Source organism: Bos mutus, chromosome 2 (genome assembly GCF_027580195.1).
Source record: "Bos mutus isolate GX-2022 chromosome 2, NWIPB_WYAK_1.1, whole genome shotgun sequence".
Taxonomy (NCBI): domain Eukaryota; kingdom Metazoa; phylum Chordata; class Mammalia; order Artiodactyla; family Bovidae; genus Bos; species Bos mutus.
The window spans coordinates 14,556,207-14,569,772 of record NC_091618.1 but is presented as its reverse complement, the minus strand read 5'-3'; the positions used below and the strand labels follow the sequence as shown (position 1 = coordinate 14,569,772).

Sequence of the window (13,566 nt, the reverse complement as noted above, 5' to 3'; positions counted from 1 at the left end):
TTGGAAAGTCAGACAAAGAGGGTGACACAGAAACAAAAGCTGAGAAACACGAAGTTTTTTTTGAAAAAAAAAACAAAAAAAAAAACACAACTAAAAAACAGCCCTACAGAATGACACAGAGCCCAGAGTCTCAGCTGCAGGCCCCAGCTCCCCTTGCTATGAACCTGAGCACTTCACAGTCCATCTCTGGGCCCCAGGACAACAGTAAGAACACGATTGGGGCTAGTGATAATAATGCACATTTTATTGAGGACTTACTGTACATTATCTCACTTAAAATGTATCTACTTGTGGAGTTGGATTTTCCATTGTAAAGATAAAGAGACAGGTGCAGGGGTTAAGAGAGCTCCTCCAGGTCTGATAGAATCGATGTTGCAGTTGACATTGAACCCAGGTCTACAAGATCCTGCGTTCTTCAGCTGCTCATTTATCTGAGTCACATTCCATAGGGGTGATTTAGAATTTAGGTTAAATTCTTTTCCAGTCCTGATCTGGATGCGATAGAGAGATAGAAGTGGAGCTGCAGGGGAGATGAGTATCCATCAGGGCTTCTCTACCCTCAAGGCCAGCCTCCTCTCCCGAGGTAGAACCCGGGGCCCTAGCAACCAGCGAGACAGTGAACCCGGGCCTGAATAAAGGACTGCAGAGACCTTGATGGGAAGCAGAGATTTATTGAGGAGACTGAGGGTCTGTGAACTCCTCCCCTTCCTCCAAACCACCCTCTTCCCCCATCCGGGCAGCAGGGCCCCAGGATGCTGCAGCTTTAAGCTCCCAGAGCGCTGAGCATCTCCCCAACTCTACCCCGACCCTTCTCCAGGTGCTGGCTCCTCTGGGGCGCCCCTCTCTTCCTTCGTCCCAGGTGGGCTGGGGAATGGGTAGCAGGTGGTGCAGGAGACACGCAGGGATCCCTTAGCAGAGGGTGAAGCGCCGGGCACTGATGTTCATGCGCGTGAGGCCCAGGTGCCGCAGTGGCGGGGCCAGGGCCAGGCCGGCCCCGGGCTCCATCTCCAGCTCCATCTCGGCCTCGTTCAGCAGCTCTTGGTGCAGGTGACAGACTTGGTCCACCTTCAGCCGGTGCAGCTGGGCCCGCAGCCTAAGCAGCTGCCCTGCCAGCTGCCGGTCCTGTGCCTGCATCTCCTGCTGCAGCCGAGAGGGGGCATGAGCCCGCTGAACCTCCATTCCCTTCCGGTCAACACCCCGGGGGCTTTGCCCTGGCTATGTCCTTCCTACCCCCTCATATCCCGGCTCTATACAGCCCATCTCATAGATCTTGCTCTAAAACCAAGCTAAACAAGTACAGGTACCTGGGGCCTGATCTTAGATCAAATCGATGGAATCTCCAGTCTGGAGGCTGACATTTTTATATTTGCACATATTAGATTAAGAGCCACCTAGTTAATACTGGCCTCCTCTGGGGACAGCGTGGTTAGTGCCTCCTTTGTATCTTTGGAGTATAGCAATTTGCAGAGGAGACTGGGAGGCCATGCCTTCCCCAGCTATCCCTGGTGGCCCCCAAGGGCAGGACTCTGTCCTCTGAGCCACAGGAGCACAAGGTCAGTAGACTGATGGACTCCTTCTTCAGTAAGGCTCCCTGAATAAAACACTGGACAAGTCCATTCCTGGCTCCTCAACCCTGGGACAAAGCCACAGAAGAGGGCAGTTGCTGGAGGCAGGGTCTTTCTCATCCCCTCACCATACCCAGGGTTTTCGGCCCTGAGGACTGCCCTCAAGGCCCTCTGCAAGGCTGCCCACCCCACCAGACTTACCAGCTCCCGTCGGAGCCACTCAAGGGCAGAGTCCATTGAGTCGAATCCGCAAATGGCCCCAGGTCCCCCGGGCTTGGGTCTGGCTTGGGCCCTGTGCCAGGCCTGGCTCTGGACCCGGGCTGTCCACTCCAGGTATGATGGCCGTCGTGTCTGTAGCTGCAGCTTGGCCGTCAGTGCCTTCACAGAGTCCAAGCTCTCTGCTTCGTCATCCTCCTCATCTTCACCCACTGCCTGGAATTTTAATGGTCCCAGGGACATGGTAGGGGGTGAGCAGTGACAGGGAAAGGCTGCAGCTCTGGGGTTAGGGAAAGGCTGGCAGTATTACCCAGGAAGAGGTGGGAGAAGCTGAGGGTGAAAGAAATGTGCCAGGGAGTGTGCGATGGTGAATGTTCAAGGTGGGTCAGGGAGGCTTGAGTGTGTCAGGGTAAGCAGATGGGTGTAGGAGGCTGAGTGTGCAAGGGCTGGGATTTTCCTGGACTGCTATCCCAGGAGCCACGTGATGCCCATCCGGGTGGGGGCAGGAGGAGCCCTGCGCCTCTGGCCCCTTGGATGAAATTTATTGTCTTTGCCCAAAAGGAGACACCCAGTTCCCAGAAAGGAAGTTGCTCCAGGATAAGAAAAGCATCGTCCACACTAGAGTCTTGGCCCTCTTCCCAAGACCCAAGTTAAGGGATTGGGGAGGGGATAGGAGGCTGACAAGCTGCCCCCAGTCCTGACTCATGACTGTGGCCCTTCAGCAAAGGAATAGTGTCCAGATCCTCAATTTGGGAGTCAGGAGACTTGGGTTCAGGTGCTGGCTCTGTGGGACCTTGGACAAGTCACTGACTCTGTTGGGACAGATCAGTGATTTCAAGCTATATTCTAAGGAACTTTAGGTTCCCTTGGAGATCCCACAAGGACTGTGTTCGGGGTAAGGGCAGAGCTGTGGATGGGCTCCTCGACCTTCCTCTCCCTGCCCCTCCCAGGGCTTCAACCAGAGCATTTCCCTTTTTAAAACTTTGTGTTGAAATATAACACACACCCAGAAAAATTTACATGTCGTAAATACATGGTTTGATGAATTCTCCCCAACTGAATCAGAGTGATGTAAACAGATCAAGCAAAGGAGTATTACCATCACCCAGGAAGCTCCTTTGTGTTGCTGGTCTAGACCAACTCTCCTAAGGGTAATGTAACCAAGCACAGCTTGCTCAAGTACCTACAGGTGAGAAAGCCGAACTCTGACAGGGTGTTTGCAGCAAAGTAAGGGTTTATTGCAGGGGGGCCAAGCAGGGGAGTGAGAGACAAGTCTCAGATCCACATCAACTTGGTCTTTGAGTGTTAGGTTTTTGCTTTTTGTTTTTAAAGGGGAAGAACTGGACTTCCCCAGTGGTCCAGTGGTTAAGACTTCCACCGCAGTAGGCACGGGTTCAATCCCTGGTTGGGGAAGTTCCGCATGCCACGTAGTATGGCCAAAAGAAAGAAAGAAAAGAAAAAAAAAAGGGGAAGAACAAAGAGGCTGGGATTAATCATCACCTTGTGATGTTTCTGTGACATTTCTTTTTTTTTCTTTTTCTGTGACATTTCTTAATAGTAGTTTCAGAGTCAGAATGTCTCTTCAGTTCAGTTCAGTTCAGTTCAGTCCCCGACCCCATGAACCACAGCACGCCAGGCCTTCCTGTCCATCACCAACTCCCGGAGTCCACCCAAACCCATGTCCATTGTGTTGGTGATGCCATCCAACCGTTTCATCCTTTGCTGTCCCTTCCTCCTCCTGCCCTCAATCTTTCTCAGCATCAGAGTCTTTTCAAATGAGTCAGCTCTCCGCATCATGTGGCCAAAGTATTGGAGTTTCAGCTTCAACATTAGTCCCTCCAATGAACCCACAGGACTGATCTCCTTTAGGATGGACTGGTTGGATCTCCTTGCAATCCAAGGGACTCTCAAGAGTCTTCTCCAACACCGAAGTTCAAAAGCATCAATTCTTCAGTGCTCAGCTTTCTTTATAGTCCAACTCTCACATCCATACATGACCACTGGAAAAACCATAGCTTTGACTAGACAGATCTTTGTTGACAAAGTAATGTCTCTGCTTTTTAATATGCTATCTAGGTTGGTCATAACTTTCCTTCCAAGGAGCAAGTGTCTTTTAATTTCATGGCTGCAGGCACCATCTGCAGTGACTTTGGAGCCCCCAGAAATAAAGTCAGTCACTGTTTCTACTGTTTCCCCATCTATTTGCCATGAAATGATGGACCGGATGCCATGATCTTAGTTTTCTGAATGTTGAGTTTTAAGCCAAGCTTTTCACTCTCCTCTTTCACTTTCATCAAGAGGCTCTTTAGTTCTTCACTTTCTGCCATAACGGTGGTGTCATCTGCGTATCTGAGGTAATTGATATTTCTCCCGGCAATCTTGATTCCAGGTTGTGCTTCTTCCAGCCCAGCATTTCTCATGATGTACTCTGCATATAAGTTAAATAAGCAGGGTGACAATATACAGCCTTGGCGTACTCCTTTTCCTATTTGGAACCAGTCTGTTGTTCCATGTCCAGTTCTAACTGTTGCTTCCTGACCTGCATACAGAAATGTTTCTGGTTTATGATTATCTGGCCAGGTGGCCCACGGCTGGGGGCTGATGAGTTGTTACCTCATCTTGTCCTAGAGAAACAGCTTGAATTTGTATGTTAATGATAATACCTAGGATAGCAATTTCAGTACATTAATGATATTATGGACAATAGCAATTTTAGACATCTGACTCTGTGGGTTTTTTTTGTTTGGTTGGTTTTCAGCCTAGGCACAAGGCATGGGGGATCTTAGTTCCCCAACCAGGGTCTTAACCACTGGACCACCAGGGAGTTTTCCGACTCTTGTTGATTAGTGTTCATCTAGCACAGAATTGAAGTCAGTTCAGTTCAGTCGCTCAGTCTTGTCTCTTTGCAACCCCATGGACTACAGCACACCAGGCTCCCCTGTCCATCACCAACTCCTGGAGTTTACTCAAACTCATGTCCATTGAGTCGGCGATGCCATCCAACTATCTTATCCTGTCTTCCCCTTCTCCTCCCACCTTCAATCATTCCCAGCATCAGGGTCTTTACAGTTTTACAGCCAAGAATTTACAGTTCTTCGCATCAGGTGGCCAAAGTATTGGAGTTTCAGCTTCAGCATCAGTCCTTCCAATGAATATTCAGGACTGATTTCCTTTAGGCTGGACTGGTTGGATCTCCTTGCAGTCCAAGGGACTCTCAAGAGTCTCCTCCAACACTACAGTTCAAAAGCATCAATTCTTCAGTGCTCAGCTTTCTTTATAGTCCAACTCTCACATCCATACATGACAACTGAAAAAACCAAAGCTTTGACTAGACAGAGGGGACAAAAAGATAAAAATGTTTTGAATAGAGTGATTAATCATAAACTCAGTAAGGGAACTTGGTTTCTGGGGAGCCCAGTTTCAGTAATACTGCCCTAATTTTTGACAGCCTGGATTAGTTTTGCCTTTTTGTATACTTTCCAGTGTTTCTCAGTCTTTAACATAGATCCCAATCCCCTGGAAACTTATTAAAATAGACTGCCCCATTCCCAGAGATTCAGATTCAGTATGTTTGGGGTAGAGCCTATAATTTGCATTTTTAACGAATTCCCATCCCAGCTGATGCTCCTGGTCTGGAATTTTACAGTTTATACTCTTTTATATCTAGTTCCTTTTATAGAGCAGTTCCAACTTTGTGTTTATATTATGTATGTGTGTATGGGGGGAATCCACTTATGATTTCATTATTTGAAAGAAGGGTTTTGCACACACACAAAAGCCTGGAACCTTGTAGACCAGAAGGCTCTTTAAAGGCAGGAGTACCTTTTATTTTTCATAATGATTATCACTTAACACATTATAGGCATCATTGTTTAAGAAATAAAAGAATATCTGGATGGATGGGTCCTCCAGTAAATAGATTTAAACTCTTGTAATTTACCAGCTTTAGTGTGTCTCTTGCCAGACTGAAAACCCTGTGAAGGAAACCCTCCTCAGCCACCCTTGGGTCCCTAGGGCCCAGCTCAGTGTATAGGCAATTCCCCTTTGGTCAAAGGATGGAGAGAGGAGGGATGGGGCTCCAGAGGGCAGAACTATACCAGAAGTGGCCCCCCGTAGAGGGCGCCCTCAGGCAGGGACTGCCAGCTGTGGTGGGGGAGGGGTGCCAGCTACACAGCTGCTTGCATTTAAGGTGGACCCAGGGATTTCCCCACCCAGCCTCAGCTGTAGGACAGGATGCAGACACTTCCTAGTTTCTCACTCACCCTTTCCACCCCTCCCACCAGGGTACAGGAGAAGAGACGGGTATTTTTGTTTGTTTTTTAAATCGGTGGGAGTGCCAGCACCTTAGAGACTTTTTTTTTAATGCCTCCTGCGACCCACGAGGTCTTAAAGGACTTTAGCAAGATTTTTCTCCCCCACTTCACAGATGCTGAAATTGAGGTTTCCCTAACAGATTCTAGTCCCGGGGTCCTCACTAAGAAGTGCTAGCAATGGGGTGGGGGTGGGGGAATTCCTGTGAAACTGTGAGATCTCTTCCTCCAAGGGGCCTCCTTAACAGCTGTCCTGCCGGCGTCGCCAGCTGCCCAGCCAGTTCCTGTCCCTTTCGGAGCCCGCGCTCACCCCGCCTGACGCTCGGAGTCAATCCCTGCCGGGCGTCAGGCCCGCCGCTGGAGGAATGGAGTTCGCGGAGATGATCCGCACCGGCCAGGCCCAAGCCGAGCTCCTGCGGGGTCCGGAGGAGCCCCCACTGCGTGGCACGCTTTGCATCACCGGCCACCACCTGCTGCTGTCGCCAGGGCCCCAGGCGACTCCAGACCTGTGGCTGCTGCTGTTGCGTAACGTTGACTCCATCGAGAAGCGGTGAGACGTGGCGGGGGCGTCCCCGTAGTCGGGGAGCGCGTGGCTCGGTCGGGAGAGGGGAAAGGGCTAGCGCAGTTGGAGCTGGTGCCCCGCTGCATAACGTACAATCTTAAGAAACTCATTTCTTCTCCCCCTGGTGGGGGTCAGTGGACATTAAACCTAAAGGTTGTGCATTCCAGGGTCGCGGGTGACTCGGGCACCATCACGCTGCGCTGTAAGGACCTGCGAGTGTTGCAGCTGGACATAGAGGGCGTGGAGGCGACGCTGGACATTGCCCGCTCCATCGAGGTATGCCAAGGATGCAATGGAGGCACTTAAGTTGCCCTATCCCGTAACGGGAGGAGTCAGCAGGGTTTACTTCTCTAGGGGGCTCAGGATCCGGGTTTGTCCCGGAGCAAAAGGGGATGCAGGGTGGTCTGGAATGCGTGGAGAGGCAGGAGCTGCGGAACGGCGGACTGGATTCCGATCTTTTCCAGATCCCTTGACTTCCTTCCCCAGGCGCTGTCCTCCCTGGAATCGGTCATCACCTCCTTTCCGTTCTTCTACCGTCCCAAAGGTTTGAGGTTAGGCGACGCCTGGCACTTCCACCCTCCCGAATGCTACTACAAGCGAGTAGCTCGTGAGGTGGGCGCGGTCGTGCGGGGCTGGGGATGTGGGAGAGCCAGGTCTAGAAGGGGCGCGGGGACCGGTCACGCATCGGGTGCCATAGACTGGGTCTTCACTCGTCCCTGCGCCGCAGACCAACGCGTGGCGGCTGAGCGAGGCGAACGAGGACTTCAGCTTGTGCCCCAGTTACCCCCGCGCCGTGATCGTGCCTCGCGCCGTGGACGACAGTGCCGTGGCGCGTAGCGCCCGCTTCCGCCAGGGAGGCCGCTTCCCTGTGCTCAGCTACTACCACGCTCCCAGCGGAACCGTGAGCCCCGCCCCTCCCCAGACCCCGCCGCTAGGACCCTCTGTCTCCCTTTTTGGCTCCACTCTGCACTGGCCCGCTCTTCTGCGGTCCGGGCCGTAACATGGCCCCGCCCCCTCGGCTTATCGTGCCTTCACCGGTGCTGACCCCGCCCTTCTCCGCAGTTTTGGAGTCTCCCCTGCCTCTGGCTCCGCCTCCGGCTGGTCTGGCCCCCTCCCCGAAACCTCCTCTTCTTTTGTCCACCCGTGACTCGCCCACGGCCTACTCTCGGGTCCCTTCCCGCTCTTGCCACAACCCACCGAGACCCGATTCGAAGCCCGTAGGGTTCCTGAGCTCCATCTAGCCTGCCCCAGCCAGCTCTAGATGCGCTCCAGTGTGTACACCCGGCCTAAGGGATGCCCTGAGCGAAGTTCCTGAACCAGGCCTGGGTGGGTACAGTTTCTGGAGCTGGATCCCTGTCTGCAGGTGCTGCTACGTGCCGGTCAGCCCCTGACTGGGCCCCAGAAGCGGCGTTGCTCTGAGGACGAGGAGCTCCTGAGAGCTGTGCTGGCGGGGGCTCGGCCCGGGGCCCGGGGCTTCATCGTGGACACGCGCTCGCCCCAGGCCGCCAAACAGGCCCGCATGACTGGCGGGGGCACCGAGGCCAAGGCTGCCTACCCTGGCTGGAAACGACTGCACCGGCCCCTGGAGAGGTAAGGGGCTTTCTCATGCCCTCCTAAGGTTCTTTCCTCTAGGACTGTTTATGGATGGGGGTGGGGGACTGGTGTCTTCTAGGAACTTCCAGGACTGTTTGATCTTTCCTGGTAGCCATCCTGCCAGGTGGGCATGGCCACTTGCAGGCACCCACTGACAAAGCTCTTTCCTCTCTAGGCATCCCAACTTTGCCTCGAAAGAGAAATCTCTTCTTTACATTAAACTGAAATTTGCCTTCCAGGAACAACTTCATCATACACACACACACACACACACACACACACTCTCTCTATCTCTCTGCCCTGGTCCCAGCTCTGCCCTGAGGGCTGTACCCACAGTTGTTATCTGTTCCCACTGTCTCCAGGTGCTGGTAGTACCAAGAGGAGGTCCTGAGGGACTTTTGTGCTTTGAGGAGAGTGGACTGCTCCCCTATCCAGAATACAAAACTGTTTATTCATTTATTTGACCGACATTGACCCAGCAGAGAGGCTGAGATGGTGGCCAGCCCAGACATGGCTGGCAGATTAGCAGTAAACAGGCAATTAGAGTTCAGTGTGATAAGCGGCAGCACTCCCCTCTTAGAACAGGTCATCCTAAGAAAGCTTCCCTGAGAATAGGGTGCTTTAGTGAGATCCGAAACACAGCAGGGGTAAGCCAGAGGGTGGGAGGAGGACAGTCCAGGTGGAAGGCCCTCCAGGTGTGTAGCAGCAGGCAGCCTAGTCAATTGCCCCGTTTTGGACTCAGGTGGGATGTGGATTCGATCCCTGGGTCGGGGAAGGTCCCCTGGAGGAGAGCATGGCAACCCACTCCCGTATCCTGGAGAATCCTATGGACAAAGGAGCCTGGTGGGCTACAGTCCACGGGGTCACAAAGAGTTGGACATGACTGAGCAACTTTGCATACACAGCACAGTGTGTTGGGAGTATGGACTCTGAGGTGGAGGTAGGGAGGCTAAAGGGGCGACCCGGGCCAGAGCAAGGGTCTTGAGTACCATGATAATGGGCTTAGATTTTATCCTAGAGGCAATGGGGAGTCATTGAAGGCTTTTAAATGAGCCTGAAAAAAGTACCAATTAGATTTTCTGGCAGAAGGTTCCTGGTGATCTAGAACAGAACAGTTCCTGGGAAGATTCCAGAATCTGAAGAGTATTCTATACCTCTTGTCAGGCTGGTTCTCCCAAGGGAGTACTGTGTAGCTCCCATTGGGCTGGGGTACATCAAGGGAACTGTGACACCTTCATCAAATTGGGAGTTTCCAGAGCATTCTTTCTGGAGCTATTAGTAATTGCCCTCCGTTCTCCCCCAGGAGCATATTGGACACCTTCCAACCTGGGAGGCTCAACTTTCAATGTCTTATCTTTTTGCCTTTTTATACTGTTCATGGGATTCTCGCAGCAAGAACACTGGAGCGGTTTGCCAGTCCCTCCTCCAGTGGACCATGTTTTGTCAGAACTCTCCACTATGACCCGTTGGTCTTGGGTGGCCCTGCATGGCATGGCTCATAGCTTCATTGAGTTACATAAGCCCCTTCGCCATGACAAGGCTGTGATCCACGAAAGAGAAGAGGGAAGCACAGCGGATGAAATGGTTGGATATCATCACTGACTCAGTGGACATGAACTTGGGCAAACTCTGGGAGATAGTGAGGGACAGGGAGGCCTGGCATGCTGCTTGGGGTCACAAAGAATCGGACATAACTTAACGACTAAAAAACAACAGAGCATTCTGTTTCTCCAGGAGGCTATGCTATGCCTCTCCAACAGACTAGGTTTCCCCAAAGGGTCTTGGGTCTCCTCCAGCAGATTGGGGAATCCTCAAGATTAGGGAGTCACTTCCATCAGATTAGGTGGGCTCTCCAAAGGGTCTTGTGTCCCTCTTGTCAGATGGGCTCCTCTGAGGGCTCTGTGTCTCCCTCATTGGCCTGGAGCCCTTGTTCTGAGGCTGTTGTGCTCACCAGAGCTTTAGGCTGGAGGAACAATGACCAGACTCTTGCTTGTGCAGGGGGCGGCCCCTACAGGAGAGCTTCGTGCGCCTGGTGGAGGCCTGTGGGGACCTGGAGCAGAGCATGGACCGCTGGCTTAATCGACTAGAGAGCTGCCGCTGGCTGTCACATGTGAAGGAGACTCTGAGCACCGCCTGCCTAGCAGCCCAGAGCATGGAACAGTAAGACCCCCACCCTACAAGACAGGGAACAGGGCAGGGTGGGCAGGGCTCTCCATGCCTGGATGCACAGCCATGTCTCAGTAAGCAAGCAAAGGTAGCCTTCAAATGGGCCCATTCTATTCCTGACCTGGCCACTCCAGGCAGGGAAGAACAGGCCACTGTTGATGAGCCCTGGGCCCTCAGGGAAGGGGCCTGCATCCTGGTACATGGCGCTGAAGGCACGGACAGCACCCTGCTCATCACTTCACTGGCCCAACTCATCCTAGACCCCTTGAGCCGAACCATGGCTGGATTCCAGGAACTAATAGAGAGAGAGTGGGTCCAGGTGAGTGGCCGCCCAGCCCAGCACTACCCTCCTCTATCCAGAAACCCCACGTCCTCATGCCCATCGCTCTGCCCTTCCCCAGGCTGGCCACCCCTTCCAGCTGCGCTGTGCTCACTCAGCCTTCTCCCACGCCCGCCCCAAACACGAGGCCCCCACCTTTCTCCTATTCCTGGACTGCGTGTGGCAGCTGGGCCGCCAGTTCCCGCTGTCGCTGGAGTTTGGGGAGGGGATGCTATTGGCGCTGTTTGATCACGCCTATGCCTCCCCTTTTGGCACCTTCCTGTGCAACAATGAAAAGGAGAGGTGAGCTAAGGGGGTGTCCAGGTGGGCCAGAGGGCAGGCACAAGACAGGGGCGGGGCGGGTACCTACTTCCTTAGAAGACATCTTTGGGAACTCCTTGGTGGTCCAGTGGTTAGGACTCAGCGCTTTCACTGCTGGGGGCTGGGTTCAGGGAACCAGTTCAGGGAACTACGACTGCCCCTCCTCCCTCCCTTCCAAAAAAGAAGGTATCTTTCCCTTTTGAGTTTCTCTTGTAGAAAACCGTGTGTCCTCTCCTCTCCTGCCTCCGGATCTCACACGTTCCCCTAACTTCTGCAAAGCTAGAAATGAGTGGGTCCACAGTCAGTTCTTCAGACCTCCTACCCTGTCCACAGCCAAGAACCATGCACTCCTAGCTTAAAAACAAGGACTGAAGGGGGAAATTGCTGCCAAAATCATTTCTGGGGCTCTCTACCACTTTGCAGGGTTGATTCTAGTGAAGCAATAGATTGGAGGTTGAAAGCTGAGTCAAATTGTTGGGCTCAAATTCTGGCTCACCATTCACCTGATGAGTGATCAAAAGCAACCCTGAGTCTGTTTCATCAGTAGCAAGGAGGTGATCATAATAGTCACCATGATCTAGAGGTGGGCTATGTGTGTGTGAGAGGATTAGCTGAGTTAAAGCATAAAGTGAAGTTGCTCAGTCGTGTCCGACTATTTGCGACCCCATGGACTGTAGCCTACCAGGCTCCTCCCTCCATGGGATTCTCCAGGCAAGAGTACTGGAGTGGGTTGCCATTTCCTTCTCCAGGGGATCTTCCCTACCCAGGGATCAAACCCGGGTCTCCTGCATTCCAGGCAGACGCTTTAACCTCTGAGCCATAGCAAGTGCCTAACACTGTGCCTGGCACAGTGGGCACACAAGTGGTAGCTACTTTCATCATTTGGTTGACTTGTTGCTCCCATTGGCCGTCTTTCTTTCATCAGACTGAGACAAGGGGAGGGAGGGTTCACTCCTCTCCACGAAGGCGATTGTATATTTAGTGATCTTTTCTTTTCCAGTGGCCTCCTCGTCCTGTTGCTTTCACTAGCTCTGCTTATCCAGGTTAAACTTTTTACCTCTCCCCCTCCTTCATATTCAGCTTTTCTTCTAACAATTTCTTTTCTTAGTCCTTTCCCATCCAAGGCCCCTTCTACTTCCCTAATCCAGACTTTCCTTTCCCTGTAGACCATTGGAATAGCTTCCTCACTGCTTATAGTATCTTCACTTTCATCTTTTTTTTCTCTTTTAAACTCATCAGTCTAGACCTATGAGTGTTTACACTGAGCCCTTTCCCGCTTCCTTGCTTTTGCTCTTGTATTTCCATGTTTTTGCATACCTGGTGAATTGCTGCTAGAAAGTGAAAGAAAGAATTGCTGCTAGACCCAGCTAAAATGGCACACTCTTAAAAACATTTTTCACTATTTATTGGGCTGCGTCAGGTCCTGGTTGCAGGATGTGGGATCTTGGCTGCGTCACGGGGACCTTTTGCTTGTGGTGCACACTGGTTGTGGCACACGGGCTCAGCATTTGCTTGTGATGCACACTCCGGTTGTGGCACACGGGCTCAGCATTTGCTTGCAGTGCAGTCTGGTTGTGGCACACGGGCTCAGCAGTCGCAGTGCCCAGGCTTAGTTGCTCTGTAGCACGTAGGATCTTAGTTCCCTCACCAGGAACTGATCCCACATCCCCAGCATTGAAAGGCAGATTCTTAACCACTGGACCGCAAGGGAAATCCCTCAAATGGCACATTCTTAATTAGCCTTCCATGATCCTTTCAGGCAAAGATAAGCAGAACTCCTTAAGAACTAGGACTTTGCCTTGTTCCTGCGTTATCGTAGTTCAGGATCTGACTCCCAGTAACATTTGCAGGAGGTGTTATCACTGCCCTGGGGGAGCTGTCACCCTACTAACTGGAGTCCCCACTCAGAATCCTAGAGTACACAGCAAAGTCTGGAAGCTTATGGTCTCACTCCCTCCAGATGCCTGTGTGAAGTGAGAACTCGAACACACTCCCTGTGGTCTGGGCTCAGTCAGCCAAAAGAGCAACGAAAGCTCCGGAACCCGCTCTACGTCCCCAACCCCCTGGCTATCTGGCCCTCGGCGGAGCCCCAGAGCCTGCGACTGTGGCAAGGTGACCCTCCTCCTCCTCTCTGGGGTAGTTCTCGCCTCTGGTCAGCTTCCTTACCCGTCCTCCTCTTCCTCAGGCCTGTTTCTGCGCGGGACCCGTCCGCCTGAGCCTTCAGAGGTAGCGTGGGAGAAAGTGTGGCAAATAGTGACAGATCAGGAGAAGACAGAAGGCTCTCAGCCAACAGATTCAGCTTCTGAGCCTGGACCCTAAGTACTGGTCCTCAGATGGTGGTTGAGATGTTCCTGGAACCTCTCCAGGCCCCTCAGCACCTCTGGATCTTGGGAGAATGCCTACAACCCAGCCCGGATCCACGTGTTAAGTGTCCAAGTGTAGTTGGAAGGTCCAAATAATAAAAGCATCCATGATTGGTATCAGCTGGCTGGGGTGTCACTGAGAAGGGAAAAT

General features: G+C 52.5%; 2 protein-coding genes across 2 annotated transcripts; one reads left to right on the top strand and one right to left on the bottom strand.

Annotated features, from left to right (window-relative positions):
- Nucleotides 1-427: 427 nt before the first annotated feature.
- On the bottom strand, nt 428-2,746 carry FAM167B (family with sequence similarity 167 member B). The gene is made up of 2 exons (XM_005906203.2): nt 1,767-2,746; nt 428-1,140 (listed from the first exon to the last, which is right to left on the bottom strand). Exons 1-2 carry the CDS (start codon nt 2,022-2,024, stop codon nt 910-912), a joined length of 489 nt encoding a protein of 162 aa, XP_005906265.1. The 5' UTR covers nt 2,025-2,746; the 3' UTR covers nt 428-909.
- Nucleotides 2,747-5,689: 2,943 nt separating this feature from the next.
- LOC102264329 (myotubularin-related protein 9-like) lies at nt 5,690-13,535 on the top strand. Its single transcript, XM_070384630.1, has 10 exons — nt 5,690-6,641; nt 6,821-6,929; nt 7,140-7,265; nt 7,381-7,554; nt 8,017-8,243; nt 10,245-10,406; nt 10,590-10,731; nt 10,814-11,034; nt 13,013-13,164; nt 13,238-13,535. Exons 1-10 carry the CDS (start codon nt 6,457-6,459, stop codon nt 13,369-13,371), a joined length of 1,632 nt encoding a protein of 543 aa, XP_070240731.1. The 5' UTR covers nt 5,690-6,456; the 3' UTR covers nt 13,372-13,535.
- The last annotated feature ends 31 nt before the right edge of the window (nt 13,536-13,566 follow it).